Source organism: Chrysochloris asiatica, unplaced genomic scaffold, assembly GCF_000296735.1.
Source record: "Chrysochloris asiatica unplaced genomic scaffold, ChrAsi1.0 scaffold00003, whole genome shotgun sequence".
Classification (NCBI taxonomy): Eukaryota; Metazoa; Chordata; class Mammalia; order Afrosoricida; family Chrysochloridae; genus Chrysochloris; species Chrysochloris asiatica.
This window is the reverse complement of record NW_006408521.1, coordinates 44,711,986-44,735,201: the sequence shown is the minus strand read 5'-3', so window position 1 is coordinate 44,735,201 and position 23,216 is coordinate 44,711,986. Positions and strand designations below refer to the sequence as shown.

General features: G+C 36.9%; 1 protein-coding gene across 1 annotated transcript in view; it reads right to left on the bottom strand.

The window, feature by feature from the left end:
- The window catches only part of ATRNL1 (attractin-like 1), an 827,041-nt gene that overhangs the window by 652,788 nt on the left and 151,037 nt on the right, over positions 1 to 23,216 (bottom strand). The window contains exons 11-14 of the mRNA XM_006831380.1: positions 15,692 to 15,776; positions 12,152 to 12,360; positions 10,646 to 10,764; positions 4,166 to 4,298 (exon numbers count right to left, since the gene is read on the bottom strand). Coding sequence (XP_006831443.1) covers positions 4,166 to 4,298; positions 10,646 to 10,764; positions 12,152 to 12,360; positions 15,692 to 15,776 — 546 coding nt within the window. The remainder of the gene's footprint in view (positions 1 to 4,165; positions 4,299 to 10,645; positions 10,765 to 12,151; positions 12,361 to 15,691; positions 15,777 to 23,216) is intronic.

Sequence of the window (23,216 nt, the reverse complement as noted above, 5' to 3'; positions counted from 1 at the left end):
GGGACCAACTTCAAAGATCAGCTAGGACCCTGAGAGACCAGTGAGTTTCTGGTACTGGGGCAGGAACAACTCAAAAAAGGAGGAAGAGAAGGGATGTACAACTAAATGTCACTAAATGGTACATGTAGACAATACTGAATTGCTGTGTTTATTTATTTTCTATTCATAGATTGTTAAAATATGGTCAAGTTAAGAGTAGATTTAGGCATGTAAAGCTAATGTTCTCCCATGTAAACTATCACATAATTCACAATAAAACATTAAAAATAAAAAGAGTAGATTTAGTAGCATATTTGAAAACAATTACTAAATTTTAGTTTGAAGTTCCTTTTTTAGTTTATCTACTTACTTGAAATACATATTCATATAATGTAAATAGTGATAGCAGTTCTTTACGGTTTGTTTGGAAAATGAAGTTGGCAGGCACATGAGAACATTTGTAAGGAGGCCAAAGAAGTTCCTGAGGTTTTGTTCTAATTCATTTGAAAACCACTAGAAGTTCCATATGTGTGGAAGATGAGACGTATGTAGTGGCACGTTGGAGAAATCAATAGATTTTTATAACAACGTTGAAAAAAAAACTAAAAAAAAATTGTTAAATGGAATGCAAAGATAATGGAATTTCTCCATGAACTTTTTTTTCAAGCCTGCTCAGGTTCTCCAAAACAAATAATCAAATATCAATTTCAAAGCTACTCTTAAAAGCATACCTAAATGTCCGTCAAATATGATTCCCATAGCCCAGGTGTGCTGCTCTAATATATGTTAGTTTCTTTGGTTCTTTAATTGTAAGAATGGACAAAGATGTCTAATTTCATTTCTTTAGAGAAGAACCTATAATCATTGCTTTCTAATGTTTACTTTCACGGGTCTTTTCAAATTTTAGACTTAGTAATAGTGGTTTAGTCATAGAAAGTCCACATTGTACTAAAACAGCCGATTTTCTAAAGCACACCTATAAATACATCAAGGTATGTTCTAATGTGCATTAATTAACAATACAGTGTTTCATTACTACAGTAAACTGTAAAGTTAGATTGTATTTTAGTTTCACATCACATTAAATGGGAGAGCAGTGGCTTGTAGGCTGAGCATTGGACTGCGAGCCACAAGATCCACAGTTCGAGACCTCAGCCACACTGTGCAAGAAAGATGAGGCTTCTGCTCCCACAAAGTTTTACAGTCTCAGAAACACGATACAGAGTCGCTACCAGTCAAAAGCAACTCAACAGCATGTAACAACCAACCACATTAAATGATAGGGCTATATGATCTAGTGGACTCCTTGCATGGTACTACAGGATAAGCACTGGACTGGGAGTCACAAGGTCTGCAGTTCAAACCCACCAGCTGCTCCTCAGAAACCCTGTACAGGGTCGCTATGAGTCGAAACCAACTCGTCGTCACTTAACAATAATAAATGCTCTACTGCAATCCTAATGGAATTGTTCTAAGAAAAATGGTTCTCACACTTTAGGGCTTAGAATCCATTTCACTCTTAAAAATGACTAAGGGACCCGTGGATCTTTCCTTTATGTATGTAGCTCTATTGATAGTTGCCGTATTGAAAACTAAAGCTGACCATTTCACATTTAAAAGTCTATTCATTTAAAATGTTTAAGAATCCATTGAAGATACATAAGTAGAATATTTTATTTGTAAACAGTCTCCAAAATGAAAAACAAAATCATGAGACAAGTATTTTGTGGTTCATTTTTGCAAATCTCTTTAATGTCTGACTGAATAAGGGGATACCATATCTTCAATTCTGTTTCTACCTTCAGTCTATTGGTATATCACACATCAGGTAGCCTTTGGAAAATTCCATCATAAATCTATGAGAAAGTGAGATTAAAAATAGCAGAGAAATATCAAATCTTATTATAAAACTGGTTTTAATCTCACAGACCTCTCTTAAAGGGATTGTGGAGACCCTGGCCTATGATAACCGCTGTTCTGAGGAGTAAACTGTGCCTGAAACATAGGAATTCCTAAAATCCTTTAAGAATCATTTAATAAGATCATTTGGAGTCCTGCTGTAGTGCTATAAGCTAAGCACTGGACTGCTAACTGCAAGGCCAGTGGTTCAAACCCACCAGCCACTCCTCAGAAACACTATACAGGGTCACTATGAGTTGGAACTGATTCGACAACACTGGACAACATCAACAACAAGGTGATTTAAGACACACTTATTTTCATTTGAAGCCACAAATATAGAGATTGGCATGGTCTTCTGGATTCCAAAGTACAAAATCACCTCAAGGGAATAATGGAGGAATAGAACAAGAGAAGTCAGTATATCAGATTCGTGATTTGATTGTAACTTCAAGATAACTGCCTGATCAAGTGCAGTCCTTAAAACAAATAAACATGTATTTGTCCCGAAAATTGAGTACTTGATAATCCCAAAGTTAACTTCACATTCATTCTTCCCAGCTTTCACTGGTAATAAAATTGCCTTCTTATTGCAGCTAGATTCATTCAGTCATCTTATTTTCATCCAGGATTCACTTTATCTTTGAAAGAGACTCTGTAAATACTTCTATTGATCTGTATTTGATTTTACAGTTTAACTCTTAAGAGATCAATATTACGTTCAATTTCTTAGCGTCATCTCACTCTCATTTGGCAAATTCGGCCTGCTGTACTATTAATCTCTAATGTTCTCAAAGTGAATATACATACATTATCACTGCTTAAAAGCTTTAATGATCAGTATATAAACAAAATTCAAAACGGGAATAAATATTCTAATACTCAACAGTACTTTTATGATGAGATGGATTAGCACTGTGGCAGCAGCAATGGACTCAAGTGTAGCCACGATTGTGAGATTGGTATAGGGCCAGCGAGTATTTCGTTACGTTGTGCATAGGGTCACTATGAGTTGCTACTGATTCGGCAACACTTAAATTTTTTTTTTAACTGCTTTCCCCTTCACCCAAGTTAACACGTGTCTACCCTCTGTTGTTGCTGTTATTAAATGCCACTGAGTTAAGAACCTGTATAGAGTTTCCAAGAAGTAGCTGGTGAGGTTGAACTGCCAGTCTTATAGTTAGCAGTCCAACGCTTACCATTTGTTGTTGTGTTGTTATGTGCCGGCCTCATAGCGACTATGTATAGGGTTTCCGAGACTGTAAATCTTTATGGGAGCAGAAAGCCTCCTCTTTCTCCTGCAAAACAGCTGGTAGTTTCAAACTGCTGACCCTGAGGTTAGCAGCCTGATTCATAACCACTATGCACCACAATTGTCTCTTCCTCTCCTATTCTAATATTTAATGGTATTTTTAAAGGCAATCTAATTTGTATTTTATTACATGAACTTGTTAGAGAGATTGTTTATAGACATAGTAACATCTGTGAATGAATGCTCCAACACTTTTTATAATTATATAGGTTTCAAAATATTTCTAAGAAAAACAAAACAAAAACCATGATACAGAAGGAGGCAGAAAACTGTCTTGTACAGGTGCTGTAACTTTGAGCAAGTCTTCTACATGTGTCTCAATTCACCTGTACAACCAGAAGAGGAGACTGGGTAAATACCAGTATCATTCTCTGATTATAGCTTTTATCATTAAAAAGAACAGTTCCACTAGGAAGAATATTGATAGTAAAAGATACATTTTAATGGCTTTTTAAAACGAACTCTGTTCTGGTTTGTATGATTTATCTAGATTCTCATAAAGGAACATAATATTTATTATAAACGATATAATTTAATATAAAAGCAGTCAAAAAGAGCTCACAGACTTAAAAAAAATTAAGGGCATTTAAGTCAAAGATGGCACTATGTTCACATTCCTTAAATCTGGATATGAGTTCTGTAGAGGTGCTTGTTTCCCAAGTTTTAAGGTACAATTTTTAAAACCCTGAAAAGGAATCTTATCAATCAATTGTATATAATACAAAAAAATCATAAGTACCTTTAAAGAATTAGACGCAAAGATGCAGTTATAAAACGTGGCTTTCCCAATTTCTTGAAATGAAAAAAAATCATAGAGAAATAACACTATTTATTAATACCCTAACATTGTTGTTCAGCATTTGCTATGACTCGGATTTTAGAAAACGAAATGCATTTACTAAACACACTTTACTACAATGGTATTCATTCACACACTGAATGTACAGCTGGTTTACTAACTTTAGAAATGTTTACCTGGTAATGCCTGGCATTCCTGTTGCCGCTGATCCCACTGGCAATTCAAGTTCAGCGAGCAGCTTTTACAGCTGGTAAGTTTATTACAAATCTGCTCATTCCTCACGTGGCATTTGGTATAGTTTCTGACAGTCTAGAAAATTTAAAGATAAAAGGATGGCATTTTTCACCTATGCAAAGCAGTTTACATATACCTCACATGTGAACTTTAAAATACAAATTTCTTGTCCCAAAGGAGGCTTGCTCGTGCTGTAGGATCACCACTGGACTGCTCACCACAAGGTTGGCAGTTCAAACCCACCAGCTACTCCATGGAAGAGAAACAAGGCTTTCTTCTCCCATGAAGAATTGCAGATTCGCTAGGAATCTCAATCAACTTTTTGGCAGTGAAAGACAGTCTCGAGTCCTGTTCTACTGAATCAAAATCTATCATATTCATTTCATTAATCCATAGTGTCTCAATTAATTACAATGCATCCTACTGAAAAAAAAAACAAAACAGTTAAAGTTATCAAACAGAAATAATCTAATGAAAACCTCTCCTATTGGCAACACACTTCTAATTCAAAAAATGAAGCCAATGCACAAAATCATTTCCCTTAATGATCACATGAAATAATTCCAGCTTTAATAAAACCATCATGCAATTCTTGTAGAAATGAATCACAAATGGAAAGTTAAACAGATGCTTTATCAAAATCCAATACATTCTGGAAAGATACATTTCTTTCTCGGTAACTCAAATGAATTTTACTTCCAGGGACACTAACTAATGGTTGTGGTTAATTGCTGTTTATTGAGTGTCTATTTTTCACATGGGCTGCCAAAAGAACAAACAGATCTGTGTGGGAAGTAATGCAGCCAGAGTGCTCCTTAGAGGCCAGGATGGTCAGACTTCATCTTTCATACTTCAGACATAGTGTGAGGAGGGACCAGTCACTAGAGAGGGACAACATGTTTGGTAGGGTGGAGGGTCAGAGAAAAAGAGGAAGACCCTCAGTGAGATGGATTGGAAAAATGGCAGCATTAATGGGCTCAAGCATGGCAACAATTGTGAGGTTGGCCCACAACTGGGCAGAGTTTCATTCTATTGTGCATAAGGTTGCTATGAGTTGGTACCAATTCGATGGCACCTGACAACAACAACATCATTGAGGCTACAAGAAAACCTGAAAAAGTTACCTTTTTTTATCTTACTGCATAATATAATTATGTTTCAACTAATTCCTGCACTGATAAGTTAAAGGTCAAAAAAGATTAAAAGCATGAAACAAGTTAATGTAGAAACTTTAGAGGTAAGTTTACACCCAGACATACACCATGTATACACCCATACATAAAGGTTCAGATACTTCACATAACATTATTAATGTTTATGATAAAAAAAAAAAAAAAGTAGCTCTGGTTATACAATGGTTAAGCAGTTGACTCGCTAACCAAAAATCAGTGGTTCAAACCCACCAGCTGCTCTAAGAAAAGACCTGGAAATCTTCTCCCATAAAGATTTTAGCCTAGAAACCCTATGGGGGTAATTCCTACTCTGATCTATCGGGTAACTACTCCATCCTATAGGATGCCACACAAGAACAACATTATAAAACCGACCTCGTGAAAATGAGATACTCATTTTTTTAGTTCAACTATCCCTGTGATTGCTTTTGAAGGAAATACACAAAGAATGTCCAGTGCTGGTTCAATAGCACCACCCCAGGTCAGCAGTTCAAACCCACCAGCTGCAACTCGGAAACCCTAAACAGGGTCACTGTGAGTTGGAACCAACTCAATGGCACTTACTAACAACAATAACAACACAAAAAATGTAACACTAGACTGCTGTAGCTTGAGCACCATCCCAACATTGTTTTTCTCCACAGGTACAAACACTTACCTCAAGCCTTCTCATTTAAGAGAGGGAGACATTTCATTTCAGTCAATAAGGCTAAAACTTAACACTAGGTTATAACTGCATTCATATAAAAGTAACAGAAGCAATTGATCTAAAAGTCACCCACTGAATGCTTACCTATGACCGACTACACTTTCCAACAGGTGTTCTGGTGTGGCACTGAAGGATAAGCACTAGACTGCTAACCTCAAGGTTGGCAGTTCAAACCCAGCAGCCACTCCTTGTGTGACCTCTTGGGTCACTATGAATCAGAAGTGAATTGACAGCATTTAACAAGAACAACATATTTTCCAACAAGAAGTACTTTGTAGTCACCGCCAATCCAGAGTGCTGATTTCCTCAGAACAAGTTACATTTTCTCTAAGGGATAACAGGAATAAAATAAAATACACAGAGAGGAATGTCGATTTCTATTCATCTAAAAAACCTCAGACTGCTTTATGACTCTCACTCAACCACCACATCTTCATTGTTGCTGCTGTCATTGCTAAGTGCCATCAAAGGTTTCCAAGGAGCAGCTGGTGGGTTTGAACCACCCACCTTGTGTTAGCCGTCCAGTGCTTACCCTAAAGCACCACTACATCTTCACTGGAAACAGAAACTTTCTCAGTGTTACTTTTTCTAACTCATCTGGTTGTTGTTAAGTGCCGCAGAGTCAGGTCTAACCCATAGAGACCCTGCATATGGTTTCTGAGGAGCAGCTGGTGAGCTTCCACGGCTGACTTTGCGATTCAAACCGACTCTTCAGTCCAGTGCATTAACCCACAGTGGCACACACCAGGACTCCCAGGTTGTTGTTGGTTGAAATCAAGTCAGTTTACCCTCATAATGACCCCATGCACAACAGAACGCAATGTTGCCTGGTACCACAGCATCCTCACAAACACTACTTTTTTGTATTTATGTACAATATAAATCTAAGCAATATTCAATATAATCAATATACATAGTTCTAAATGTTTATCAGCTAACAGAAAAGAAATAATTTTACTTTAATTATCCAATAAATAAAATAGCCTATAAAAATGTCCAAAGAGTAGCTAAACTTCATGTTGGCAGAGAGAAAGAATAACAGCTTCACACCAGTCTTTAGAATAACAATGGTAACAACAGAGTCTCTCCAAATAACAACTGCTCTTTGGAACAATATAGTCATTTATTTATACTGAACCAGTACAATAGATGAAATTGCATTGCAGTCACACACAGGGCCAATTTAATCAATGATGGAGCGAAGCTGACTGTCATTCTGAAACACGGTTGGCATTATTTTTTGCCCAATGAACCAGATGGACATTAGCTAACGAATTATGAAGATTAACTATTACTCTACTAATCGTCACTCTAATGTATTTAGATGTAAATTTAAAATAAAAATCTGTAAGAAGCAAGCAGTTTATGAGCTATTAGAGCACAAAATATGAAACTTATAGTAAATATGGCTAAATAATGGCGTGGGGTAACAGTGCACATAATTTACACCGAAATCCCATAGACCTTTCTGTACCCATTAGCATTTGGTTTAACTTAATCACCAGACATTCTGATAAAACTGTCTACAAAACACATTACCTCAAATTCTAAATTATAAGTGAGTACCATCTGCCCACTTATACTATCTAACTCAATGCTTTCCTTGGTAACACATCATTATCAAAAATAAAATATAAAGTAAAAGGTCAAATATTTAGATTATTTGATAGTTATTGACATAACACAAATTTAGATCATAAGGGAGAGATGGTTTCTTCACCTACTTCAACTGTTTAAACACAAATTAACTCAGGGTTATTCAACAAACCTTAAAATTAAATTTGCTAGTAATTTTTTACTAATAACATTCTCCATTTTAGTCCCTTATTCCCACGTCTTATTTTATTTAACTCCTATTTCCACATTACTCACTAAAATAACTCCCACTAGGTGAATTATAATGTAAATCTAAAAAGTAATTCAAATTTTCAATGCATAGTCATATCAGATTAATGTTATAACTTGAATAAAATTGAAGTACATCTTGCAATTAAGGCAACTATATAGGTATCATCAGTATATCAAAGAAATCAAAAGGATTTCATCTGAAGAGTAAAGAATTTCCAATCTTCCATTTTAAGTCTTAATTACTATTTGTTCTAACTTTTTATTGTGAATTGAATGAAAGTTTACAGACAAGATCATCAGGTTTGCATTCAACAAACCATACATTTTGTTTCATCTCTATAATCACAATCCCCTCCATGAAACAACAGTTATCCAGCTTCCTCCTTGTGATTCCTATTTTCATTCCACCACCTTCTCAAATTTGTCCTTAGGAAAATGTTGCCCTTTTGATTCTGAATGGTTGACCCTAACTTGCTACTGTAGCTGTTTCACCACCACCCCCATAAATGTATCTGCTGCTTGGCTATAAATTGGGCCACAAGGGTGAGTTCCTTTCCAGACCTGAAGGGTAGGCAAGAGCCAGAGTTTCCGGTTCCTCCAGTCTCTTTCTGAACAGTAAACCCAGTCTTTATTATTTTTTAAATTAAGTAATCTTGAATTTTGTTCCACATTGTCTCCCACTCTCCGGGAGACTCATTAGAAATGTGATTCCTTTCAGGGTGGTTGGTAGTGGTAGCCAGGTACTGTCTAGTTCTTCTGATCTCAGAGCCATGGAGACTGATGGTCACATGTTCCATCAATCCATTGAACTAATTGATTGCATGCTTCTTTAAGTATTATCACTCTTATATCTTCTGCCCGTGGAGAGACAAATAGCTGCACCTTAGATGACCACTCATGAGCTTTCAAGATCCTGGACGCTACTTACCCAAGCAGGATATAGAACATGGTCTTTGTGGACTATCTTATTCCAATTGACCATGCTGTCCCCTGAGACTATGGTCCTGAGCCCCTAGGACCACCAGCTCATTGCTTTAAGATGTTTGATAGTATCTAGGGCATTTTCTTCATTTTGCCCACTGTATGCTCCACCACATTCATACTTGTGTTTACAAGAAAAGTAAATACTCCTATCCAAATATTGTCTTTCAAACTCTTAAATATTTGTGGAATAAATTCATATATGGAGTCCCAGTGTGGTGCTATAGGATAAGCACTCAACTGCAAGATTCTTCCTACCTTACCCATCCGGCCTGTGTTTCAATCCATATATGTAGGCACAGAACACTGTTGTTCCAAGGTTGTGTGTACATCACTGTGGACCTCTGGCCTCTTTAGCCCATGTACACCTCCTTGTGTCTTCCCCTAGCTTCATCATTCTTCTGCCAGCCACCCTCTTCTTGTGCATTGAGCTCCTCATCACTCCCTCTAGCCAGTGAATTCCTCTCCGCTCCCTCCTATCCCTGGTAACCTTTTAGTTTAAATACTAATTTAGAATAGAATTATAGCACTTAATTATTTTGAAATATTTTTGGTTACCAGGGAAAATTTTTAGAAGATATCAAAAAGTTTTTTCCATAGTTTGAATTCAAACTCTTTTTTCTCACTTTTTGCCTTGAATGTGGGTCCTTGAAAAACAAGCTCATACTTTTGATTAATAAACATTCAGAGAAAGAACAATGAATGTATATCATATTCAGTTGCCTTTAGCAAAAATCTGCTGTAGACAGTCTTTCGTTATTGTTATAGCCAATAGGAAAATCTTTTATCCTAGGAAATACTATTTACAATGTTTTCTCTCAATTCGCTGACATGTAGAAAATGTGAAATATTATAATGCTTTGTTATAGTTAGCTGCCTTCAAGTTGGTTCTAACTCATAGTGACCCTGTTTAGGGTATCCGAGGAGAGGCTGATGGGTTTGAACTGCCGACCTTGGGATCAGCACTCCAGTGTTTATCCTTCAGTGCCACATTAGGACTCCATTTTGATACTACTAACTTAAAATATTAACTAACTTAAAATTGGAGTTCTGGTGTGGCACTTTAAGATAAGCACTAGACTGCTCACTGCAAGGTTGGTAGTTCAGATCCGCCAGACACTTCTTGGAAACTCTATACAGGGTCTCTATGAGTCAGAATTGACTCCATGGCACTTAACAATAACAACAACTTACAGTATCAATATTTGATACCCTTCATCTTTCCTGATCTACTATAAATGTGCATTTTGCCATTTTTTTTCCCCAACACTCTTTCTTCAACCATGGTTGTTGTTATTGTCATTAAGTCGGTTTCTCAAACTCAGTTTTATTGACATTTTGAGCCAGAGCTTTCTTGGGTGTGGGGTGCTGCTCTATGCGTTGTAGGGTAACCTGCAGCATTCCTCCCTCTACCTACACAAGGCCCTAGGAGCCTCACAGTTGTGAAACCCAAAACATTTCCTAACATTGACAAATACCTTGAGGGGACAATTAACTCCAATCGGTAACCACTGACTTAAAGACAGATCAAAACACAAACCCCATTCTCAAACCCTCAGATTCAATTTACTCACAAAGTATATAAACTGAATTCTGGCTGTCTTCCCCACATACATACACCATCTCTTCCATGTACCATACTGGAACATGATGAGCTGATGATTTACAACGAGCAATGTGACCTCCAAGGTCACTGACCCATAAACACTAACCATACTGCAGTTACTGCTGGCCGAAATGCATTTCTTGTCATCACACCATTGGCACCCATTCGTATTAGCGGTACAGCTGGCGCAATCGGCGTATCTGTAGCACCGGTCATCAGAAGCAGCTGTAAGACAAATGGGAGAAAGAACACAACAGGAGGGATAAGAACATGTCACACTTCTTAATTTGCACATTTTGAACATCTGCTTATGAATCAATAAGCATTTTTAACCATTATTTTGACCTTAAATATAAAAATAAGTCCCCCAATATGAAGTCAACTTTGTAGTTTACTTGTGTTTGCAGGGTGTGAGATACTTCCTTGTTGTTGTTGTTGTTATGCGCCATCGAGTCGGTTCCGACCCATAGCGACCCTGTACAGGGTTTCCGAGGGTGTAAATCTTTAAGGGAGTAGAAAGCCTCATCTTTCTCCCGCGGAGCAGCTGGTAGTTTCGAACCACTGACCTTAAGGTTCGCAGCCCGATTCGTAACCACTACGCTACCAGAGCTCCTTCCTACCACCACTTTAATTATTCATTTCACCAAGATTCTAAAGCCATTGAAATTTACGTAGGGTGGCTGGGAACAAGGACTTATTGGTATTATACCGAGCACAATCTTTACTGTATATCCAAAAGAAAACATTCTAAGAGTACTTGTTTATAAACTTACTATTCAGAAAGCTACTCACAGCCATCTGAGTTTATATAGATTAATAAACCTATAAAATACATTTGTTCATTGTAGCATCATTAGTAAAATCCCCTACTCATTTAAAGAACACTGATTTTTTTTAATCCCAACCATTCATAAATGAATAAATTAAATATTTACTGTCATTTTTAATAAGTCTGATTTATTTCTTCAACACTTTTATAAGGATTATGAAACTAGGATATTGGCTACCACATTCTAGAAAATACTTTTAATTTTCAGGTCTGATTTGGCAAGAATTCAAGAACAAAAAATATTAACAAGTAGAGAAAAATTACTCCATTTTATTTCCTAAAGCACACAGTATTGTTTTGAAATGATATATTTGGTAGCACTGTTTTACTTATATATAGCAAAAGAATTCATTTACAAATATGTATAGAAGATTCTTATATAAAAATATTTTATACATTAAAAGACCCTACAGCCATCAAGTTGATCCGTAGTCATTAGCGACCCTATATAGAATTTCCAAGACTGTCGATCTTTACAAGAGCAGACAGCCTCCTTTTTTTCCCATAGAGCTGTTGGAGGCTAGAAACCCCCAGCCTTGGGTTGGCAGACCCACACCTTACCCACAACATTCAAATGACTAGAAAATGGATAATAAACATTAACTTATTAATTGCTATTATATTCAAACATGGACTTCCCTAATTACAGCTTTGAATTTTAAATTCCTGAAAGCTACTAAAGTAATTCTTATAAGCCAAATGGATCTTTTGTTCTTCTAATGAAGTATAGAAATGTTATTACCAAATAAGGAAGAACTGGGAGTGGGGGAGAGGGGGGCTTACCTGTTTTAGGAGGGCACTTTGCTCTGAGAATATTATTAGTATTTCCAGATTCCCAAGATTCACAGTGGTTTTTATTCCAAACACATTTTATCCCTGGGCCAGCATTTTTACACAATTCTTCGTCTCTGAAAGCCTTACAGTTTGGGGGCTTGTAGACAAGGATGTCATTAAGGAGTACACTAGAAAATCCCCCAAATATATACATGGACCTGTTAAAAACAAAGCAAGAATCTTAAAAAATTGTGTTTGTTAAAAAATGTGTATAATACATTAGTTTTTAAAAACATGCATTTAAGTATACATTTTATATTATTTTTAAACACATCAGCAATGTTCTTTAAAATCATATTTCTAATAGACAACACGAGGAAAAGTAAAAAAACGAAGTATCACTACAAAAATCATAGAAACCTTTATTCAACAAAAACATCAAAATATGAAATGATTGTTTCTTGACATATCCTCCACCTTTGTCTAAACACTTCTAAAGGCAGGGTTTCCAAGGAGCTCTTGTAGCATAGTGGTTATGAATCAGGCTGCAAGCCTCAAGGTCAGCAGTTCGAAACTATCAGCTGTTCTGCAGGACAAAGAGGAGGCTTTCTGCTCCTGTAAAGATTTACAGCCTCAGAAACCCTATACAGGGTCGCTATGAGTCGGAACCGACTTTCCAGGTTCACTTTGTGCCGGAACCGACTCCATAACCACCACCACCAAACCTTCCCCAAAGAATTCTGCACTCTTCCGTTTATACCACATCCAAATGGCAATTTGGGCATCCTCAAGGGACTCCCATTGTGTTCTGTTTAGAAGTTCTTTAAGTTTAGGGGAACAAAAACAAGTGTCAAGGGGTAAGATTAGGGTTGTAGTGGGGATGGGGTTTCCATACAAAATTCTCACAGGGCAGCCCTTGAACCCTGAGCAGGTAGGAACATTGTCGGGATGGAAAAAAATTGCTGGGTGCAACTTTCCTGGATTTTTTTTTCACCAGTGTAGTTTTCACATTTTCTTTCTTAAAAAAAAATAAAAATATTTTTAAACTTCCTAATAAGCCTCTATGATCATCCTGAGTCCTTTGAGAAATTCTCTCAAGAAGACCCCTTTGGAATCCCCAAAAAAGATCGTCATAACCTTCTAAGCTGATCTCTGCCTTGAATTTAACTGGCCCAGTGGATCCCCTCTGGAGCCACTCTTTTGACTGGACCTTTTGTTTCAGGTACTGTGTGACACGGCAGAATAAGCACTGGGCAGGTAAGTAAAAGGTTCACAGTTCAAACTCATCAGCCGCTCCTCGGAATCTCTATAAAGGGTCGCTATAAGTGGGAATTTGACTTAATAGCACTAACAACAACAGATGAGATGAAGACAAAGGCATTACTGAGAAAACATTCCTGCAGCTATCCACTGAGCTTAGAGACATGTTTCAACATGTTTTGTTCTGTACATATGAACCGAAACCCTAGGAACAATACTTTTGACTAACCCTCTCTAGGTTGTGAAATCAACAAGTGAGCTATTATAAATTAATATTGAAGATTTTCCAGATAAGATATGAAATATTACAGAGGTCTTACTGGTGACACAGTAGCAAAACCATCTGACTGCTAACTGAATAATTGTTATTATTCTGGGATAAAGTTGTGGAAGTCTCAAAGATTAGATATGAAACCCTAAGTGACACTTCTGTTCTGTTCTCGAGGGTCACAATGAGTCGGAATCAACTCTATGACAATGGGTTTGGCTTGATTTTGGTAAAGTTTTCAGAAAATATTAAGTTTTCAAAAAGTGTTCATCACTAAATCAAGAAAGGAGAAGGAATGAAGTTAAAAATTACATTCTTCTGACTGGGAAATAACTACCATTTTAATAAGGTGGGGAACTATTTTTTTTAAGAAGTAGATAACAACTATACATGGCTAAGGAGCTATGGTTACGAGTCAGGCTGCTAACCTTAAGGTCAGCAGTTCAAAACTACCAATCGTTGCCCAGGAGAAACATAAGGCTTTCTGCTCCCGGAAAGATTTACAGCCTCGGAAATCCTATGAAGGGTCGCTATGAGTCAGAACGGACTCCACAGCACAGAACCACCAACTTTAGGTTTGTTGTCTTGAATTATACTTTAAGAACACAGACAGAGGAGTGAGAAATTAGTTGTGATGTTTTACTCTCCTTTTTAAAATAAAAAGAACAACTTAAATGATCAAAAAAAATTCAAAATGTCAACTTGGAAAGCGAAACCTACATGGATCACTGAGTTAATACAACCAGTCCTGGTATGGCACTGCATTATAAGCACTGGACTACAAGGTCAGTTTGAACCACAAGGCCAATGGTTCAAACTCACCAGCTGCTCCGCAGAAGCCTTATACAGGGTCGCTATGAGTCAGAACTGTCCAGAGGGCACTTAACAACAACAACAGTGCTAAATAAGTCTGACATGCCCTAAAAACAGCACTTCTTTTTTTCATTTCTGGAAATATTCATAACATAATAAATGGGAGAGATCAAGAAATGCTTCAAGAGTCTCTTTGAAAAGTTTAAAATGTAAAATAATTTTATAATTTTTCACTAGAGAAGTCTATTAAGATCATTTCCAAAACCACATGATTCTATTTACAAAGCTCCATTGTGGTTAATTCTAGATGTTTTTAGGATCAAGTTATTATGTGGTAACATGGAGAAATACTACATAATTAGGAAAAGGTGGTAAGAAAATGAATTTTTAAAGGTGTCATTACAAATTACAAACTTTTTGTTTACTGCCACTTGAATCCAAATTGCACAGTGTTTGCTATAGAATTCTAAAAATCGCATTCATTTAGGGAAGGAAGGTGACTTAATGATTATCCAGTCCAAATCACCAATGGATATGAGAATTATAAACTCCAGAAATGTGAAATGACTTGTTAAAAACCATACATTTAGTTAATGGCAGAACTAAATGAGAATCTAAATCTTTTCACTTTCCTCATTCTCCTTGGTAGAAATATGAGGCTAGCTTATGTATCTTTTCAGGGTGACCATTTTTAAGGAAAAAGTAATTTCTTAAAACTGGTCTCTGAAAAAAGGGAAGAGGGCAGAATGACTGCCAAAGCTGGGCTGCTTTGAGGGTATATCAAAAGTCTTTAGCTTTGCATTCTGGGAAGTTCATTACGACTGAAAGGAAACGTATATAACAGAGGCGAGCGGCCCCATGGGGTTTCCAAGACTTTAATCTACTGCTAACCACAAGATCAGCGGTTCAAACCCACCAGACACTCCTTGGAAACTGTATACACAGGGTTCCCATGTCAACGGTACTTAGCAACAGCAATGTTTACAGAAGCAGACTGCCACATCTTTCTCCATTCCTTGGCCTTTAAACATATTCCAACAGAAATGAATGAAAGATATGATTAATGAACCAAAACACCGTCCACAATAAGGATACATAAAATCCAATGCCAGTAAGTATAAACTATAGTTTTCAAATGGATTAACTGAACACATGGATAGTATAACTGATACTCTTAACTCGAAAAATGACAAATGTGCTTCTTTTACCCATTAATGACAACTGCAGAGTGTCCAAATCTGTTGACATCTCTATGAAGATTTGGTTTGGGTAGTATTTTCCATTCATCACAAGCTAGAAAACAGAAAACAGAAAAGAAAATAATTAATAAATTAATTAATTAAAGACTATATTAAAACCAAATTAAAACTCTTAAAAATCAAGAAGCAAAAATATTGGTCTTTTGGTAATTTTCCAAGACCCACAGTTTAGAATTATTGCTAAACTACAAATATTAAGGAGTATTTGTAGTTTAGCAATAATTTTTTCAGGATCGTTTTCATCTTGTTGAAATGGGTATGGCAAAAGGAGAAGGGGTAGGATTTTTTTTATCCAATAGTAATTGTTATCATTACTAATTATAATTGTCACAACTGCAAAGGTAGAAGTTATATAACAAAAAAGGGGTACTAGTTAATCTTGCATTCCAGAAACAGAGGACCCTAGGACCATCAAGTAGGAAGAACAGGAACAGAGTGAGATCCTAACCAGAGAAGCAGTGACACCAGACACAGAGGCAGAAGTAAAGGCATAGTGAGATTGAGCAGCTGAGGACTCTAGATTCAGTGAACGAGAAAGACTGTGTGCTGGTGGGCAGGAGGCTGGCTTGTAAAATGTGCCCTTTGGTTGTTTAAATGATTGCATATTCCTGTGTGTTTTGTGTATTGTAAGGTAGAAAGGGGAGGGAAGAAAGGTAACTATTGTTGGCCTGTTGGCCAATGTTACATTGAGGGAAGTGGAATCATTGCAATGTAGCAAACTGATTGGTTGAGTGCAAAACCCACTTTCTGCATGTAAACTATCACTCAATTGATAATAAAAGCTTTTTTAAAAAATAATTATAATCTTTGCCTAAAATTCCCAAATAATTTTACATGCATGAGAATACATGGAATGAAAGTAAGGAAATTTGGTAGACGTTGCTAGGAGATTACTTAAAAGACTTACCAATTTTATTAAATAAACCAAGGTTTCTATATCAAAATTCAGAATACCAATACTAAATAAATTAGAAAGTCAGACCACTAAATGAAATTTTATGTTTACAAACAAAAAAGGCAATAGATTACATAATACTCACTGAAAGAATACCTGAAAACAGATTCAGCAGGTCCAAATATTTACATCACTTTAACAAGTTGATATTTCAAAAACATTGTTTTCATTTTACAGATAAGAAAGATGTCTACAGATATTTGCAAGACAGTATTTTAGATTTCATCATCTTTGACTTACCATAAAGAAAAGCAGGCCTTCATACGTAATAAAAGTAAATAGTGCAAAGAAGCTCTTTAAAAAACAATTTAATAATTTTTAGGTACCACATATATACCCTGTAGTTCTGGTATAGTGCTGTAGGATAAGCATTGGACTGCAGGTCAGTTTGAACCGCAAAGGCTGGCAGTTCAAATGCACCAGCTGCTCCTTAGAAACCCTACATAGGGTCGATATGAGTTGGAATTTAACAACAACATAAATACACCTTTACCAAAGAAGAAAGTAATATAAAACACCATCAGTGTAAAAGCTTACATTTTAATACTTTATTTATATAACAATAATAAAATAATACATCTGCTTGTACTTCAATATTCTTACTAGGGAAGATCAAAGGAATTACAAACACCAAAATCATAGTTTAGAAAATGAAACCGTACAACTGAAGGTTTTATATATATATATACAAAAAAAAAAAAAAAAAAGCTGTATGTCACAAAGTGTATTCCAAAAATACAAAATCCCTAAATTGGTGTATTCCTTCATTTGTAGTATGTCTTTAGTTCTTAAAGTATATTTCCATACTAAATATCTCAAAAGAGGGTACAAAGGTACAGAAACCCTCTAATTTTTTTATTAAATCCCCTATTTTCTCATTGAAGCAGTTTTCACATAACATCCCCAAGACACACTGCTCTGAAGATCACATTTTGAGAAATACTTTCATCTACTATTGCTGTTAGGTGTCATCAAGTCAGTTCTGACCCACAGTGACCTTCTGTACAATGGAACGAAACACCACCCAGTCCTGCACCATCCTCACAATTGCTGCTGCCACTGTGTCACTCCATCTCATTGGGATCTCCCTGTTTTGCTGACCCTCCAATTCACCAAACACACTGTCCTTCTCCAGGGACTGGTCCCTCCTGGTTATATGTCTACAGTATGAGAGATGAAGTCTGGCCAATCTGGCTTCCAAGGAGCAACTTCCTCCAAAATAGATTTGTTTGTCCTTCTGGAAATCCATGTTGTTAGGTGCCATCAAGTTGGAACCGATCCATAGTGACCTTATGCACAGCAGAACAAAACACTGCCTGATCCTGGGCAAACCTCACTACTGTTGCCACACTTGAGTCCATCAATGCAGCCACTTGGCCAATCCATAATATTCTGCTCCAACACCATAACTCAAATGCATCAGTTCTATGGTTTTCCTTGTTCACTACCCAACATTTCCTTGTTCACTACCCAACATACATACGACGCTACTGAAAATACCATGATTGGGCCAGGTGCACATTAGGCCTCAAACTGACATCTTTGCTCTTGAACACTTTAAAGAGGTCTTGTGCAACTGATTTGCCTAATGCAATGCATCTTTTGATTTCTTGACTGCTGCTTGCATGAGTGTTGATGGAGCATCCAAACAAAATAAAGTCTCTGACAACTTCAATCTTTTCTCCATTTATGCTAATTATTGTTCCAGTGGTGAGGGATTGTGTTTTCTTTACTTTAAAGTGCAACACATACTGAACGTTGTGGTCTTTGATCTTCATCAGTATTTAAAGTCTTCTTCACTTATAGCAAGCAAGGTTGTGTCATATGCATATTGCAAGTTGTTAATGAGTTAATGAGTCTTGCTCCAATCCTGATGCCATGTTCTTCTCCATATAATCCAGCTTCTTGAATTATTTGCTCAGCATACAGATTGGATGCGTCTGGTGAAAGAATACAACCCTGGTGCACATCTTTCCTGAATTTAAACCTTGAGCATTTCCTTGTTCTGTTCAAATGACTGCCACTTAGTCTATGCACAAGTCCCTCATTAGCAAAATTCAGGGTTCCAGTCAAAAGCCTTTGCATAGTCAATAAAGCCCAGATGAACAACTTTCTTTTATTCTCTGCTCTCAACTAAGATCTAGCTGACATCAACAATGATATCCCATGTTCCACATCCTAGTCTGAATCCAGGTCGAACCTCTAGTAGTTAGTTCTCTGTCTATGTACGGCTGCAGACGTTTTTGAATCACCTTTAGTAAAATTTTACTTGCATGTGATATTAATGATATTGTTTGATGGTTTCCACATTCCATTGAGTCACGTCTTTTTTACAGAAGCTTATATGTGAAGATTTTTGTTGTTAAGTTCTTTTGAGTCGATTCTGACTCATAGCAATGCTGTATATGATTTCCAGGGCTACAATTCTTTGTGGGAACAGAAAGCCCCCTTTTTCTCCCACAGAATTGCTGATGTGCTTGAAATGCTGACCTTGTGGTTCACAGGGCTTAAGACTGACAATTTTACATTCTAGAATTCATTTAAGAAATCTGCATTATATTTATATAACTTCCAAAGTGTTTCCATCAACAGAATTCAAAATGGTTTCTATAAGAATCTAGTAACAGTGATTAAGCATGCATTAGAAATGAAGAATTAGAACTAGGAAAAGTTAAGGTTATAAAATTTTGTATTTACAAAAATGGTAAAATATCATACATAGACTTTTACAACTTGTTTTTCCCATTCAACTGTGTGAAATGTATGTATATGTGCTACTATGTGTGTATTTTAACTATGTTATAATATCCCATTTTATATCCAAACATATTTATGCATTGAATTGTTAATTCTCATTTGACTTACTTTTCAGCTGTTTTTGTTATTATAAGAAATGTTGATCTGTTTATTGTAATACACATCTTCCTATGAACAGATCTGAGTTTATCTAGGTAGATTTCTAAGAATAAAAGGATTAGACTTAAAGAAGTACACAACTTCAATTGACTAGATGTAGCCAAATTTCTCCCTAGGGTCCCTGAATTGATGCACGCTCCCATTGAGAATGCACAAGGGCTCCACTGCTCCTCCTGCTTCACAACATGGAGCTCCATCAGACGTTTGAGTATTTATTAATCTGATGACATGCTTTCTTTTGCATCTGTTCAATGACCGGTGAGATCAAGCATCACTCTTCATGAATATAAGCCACTTGCTTTTGCTCTTCCGTGAATCTGCTGATCAAGTTTGCTGCCCATTTATCAATTTGATTTCTTCAATTTAATGATTTAAATAATTATTTATTATATATTAAGGCTAGCAATCTTTTGTCGGTTATATACATTACCATATCCTACCCCCGTGCTGTGTCTTGCCTTTCACTTACTTTGTGAAGTACAATTTTTACAGAAAGCTTGTCCTTCAACTTCGTCAAATATATTGGTTTCCTTATGGTTTGTGTTTTTTACTGCCTGAACCAAGATTTAAAAGATGAGCTCTTTGATTTTCTTTTAATATAATCTTCTGAGCTTTACTTCTAAAGTAAAAATGACTTCTACTATTTTGGTCTGGATTCTATTTGGAATTTATTTTTGCACTTGTTGTAAGGATCTATTTTAATTATTTTCCATCTGGAAAACCACTTTTCCCAGAGCCATATTTGAACTTTTATCCTTTTTTGATATAAACAAGCGTACTATGCGATGAAAGAAAACAAACAAACAAACAAAATTAAAGTCCACAAGTCCCAGCAGAACAGAACCATTGTAACACAGTCATGAAATTTTAATTATACAAGAGAGCAATTAATTCTGATAAGCAATAATAGAATACAATTAAATTTCTGGGCGCACTTTGCCTTTTAACATACATGGTGGTAGGAGGGAAAGGCTTTATTATTATCTTCAAGGTATCGCCTTCAATTATACTAAAAGTTATAAAGAATTAAAAACTATATTTATGTGGCACTGTGGGTTAATGCACCAGACTGCAAAGCCATTTGAACTGTAAGGTCGGCGGTTCAAGCTCACCAGCTGCTCCTTGGAAACCCTATACAGGGTCGCTATGGGTCAGATCCAACGCGATAGCACTTAACAACAACAACAACATGGTAAGGTTCAGTAATATTCCACTTCTCTTTCTTCGGGCACAGGGTGAAATTACACTTCAACATCCCTTACAAGTTGTGAGTAGTCATGTGACTTTCTTTGGCCACTGAAATGCAAGTAGCTGAAGTAACGCCTCCATTTCTAGATGGAACCATTTAATTGCTAATGAGAGATATTCTATTACTTCTTCCACAGGTTATTGTAGAAAACAAAGTCCTTTGTCACCGTGGGTCCCTGAGAGACTGAGTGATGGCAATGGGTGATATACCCAGCCAACCAACACTGTATCTGTATCCTGAGTGGTACACCTTTTATTAATGCTTACCGAAAAATACTAAATGCAAACCAAACCCACTGCCATCAAGTCGACGCCACCTCATAGTGACCTCATGTAGGGCTTCCAAAGCTGAAATCTTTATGGGAGCAGAATGCTTCTCTTTCTCCTGAGGAGCAACAGGTGGATTGTGAACTGCCAACCTTGCAGTTAGCATCCTAGTGCTGACCCTACAGTGCCAACAGGGTTCCTTTAATTAATGAAAACACTTTCAAATTTGAGGCTTTTCAGCAGACATAATATATGCTACCAGATCACCAGACCAGAAAACATTGGTTGTCTGAGTTGCTGGGAGTGCTGTCAGCAAACATCAACTGCAAGCTGCTTCGGGAATTACCTCAGCGGCAGAGGTCACACGCTTCCAAGAAGGATCACAAGTAATAACTGATCAAAGTAGGGTTATAAAGGCCTGGCCATGTTCATGTCAACCATATACAAGGCATTAGGTAACCAAGCAACCAAATGCCTCTATCACTGCTGATGTTAGGTGTGTCGAGTCAGTTCCGACTCATAGCAACCCTACGCCACAATAGAACAAAACACACTGCTTGGTCCTGCGCCATGTTCACAATTGTTACAATTGAGCCTATTGTTGCTGCCACTGTGCCAATCCATCTCGTTGGGGGTCTTCCTGTTTTTCACTGATCCCACCACTTTCCCAAGTGCGATGCCGCCATCCCAGGCTAACACAACGGACGCACAAGCAAAGGAGCTGTGATGACAGAAATGGAGGCTATACAGAAGCCCAACAGCATGAACGCCTTCAGAACAAAGCTGATCTAGCTGCTGTTACCACCAAATGTCCAACATGAGAGCAATTTTGATACGTTGGTATGACCTTTCCCCAATGACCAACAGGATGTTTGGTGGCAAGTTGACGACATTGGGCCCCATCACCCCTGGAAAGGACAACAATTCATTATGACAAGAACAGATAGAGTATGGGTTTTCTTTTCCTACCCATTGAATTTTTAATCAGCACCACTATCTAGGGAATTACATAATGTTTGAGAGATGAGGAAGGGATCCCACACAAACTGATAGAACTTTGGACAGGTACAGATGAAGTACCTGAATGCAGCATACACCTTAAAGGAAAGACTTTTAAACGGTGCTATGTCCCCAATAGGAAGAATACACAGGTGTAGGAAGCAACGCGTAAAAGTCACTCCTAGTTACAATTCTGGTCCCCAAGGGAGAAATACTTTTGGAAGGAGATAAGAGTAACAGAGGGAATGTTTCATCCTAATGAGACATCACTCTTGAGGGTCCATTTTCACTCTACAGTTCCCCCATGGGATTGGCTAAGGCTGCAAAGTCTGCAACCAAACTTGATTTCTTCCTCTGTCCAATCCTGCCTCCTTCACATCCCTTACACAGATGTTGATCCGAACTTAAACTCTGTCTCAGGGCATGCTTTCCAGAGAACCCCAACTGTGACCATGTTTGTTACCACACTATAACATAACCTACCCTGGCTGATACAATATAATAAACATGGATTTTCCTCTGTAGTCTCTTGAAAGAGCAGGAAAACTGTTTTTCACCCTTAAAATTGTTAGAAAGGACTTAATTTAAACTGCAGCTTATGAAAAGCTTCTGCAAGGTAAGTGATGTTTATAGCTATGGTGTTGTTGTTAAGTGCCATCGAGTCGATTCCGACCCATAGCAATCCTATATCGGGTTTCTATAGCCATACAGAAATTCATGCTGATATTATTTGCCCACCTGCAAGGTCTTTTCTGTGGGATGGGAAAGAAAAAAGATAGGAGCAGCTGTTATAAATAGGCTTTCCTCTTATCTCTCCCAGTTTTTGTAACAGCTATTGAATAGAATGTCGAGCTAGATAAACTCTCCTACTGAGTTTTCTCATTTTTGATCGGGATTCTCTGCAAAACATAGATTTGTTTTCCTTTAAGATGCAGAAGTTATCAAATGCTCTAAAGCTCAATACCAAATTAATGTGACTTGTTTACATGTAGTTCTATTCTCATCCTTACATTTTAAAGTCTCTTACATTATTAATATGTCTGACTGAAATCTATAATCATATTTCTTGCCAAGAAGAAAATATATTCT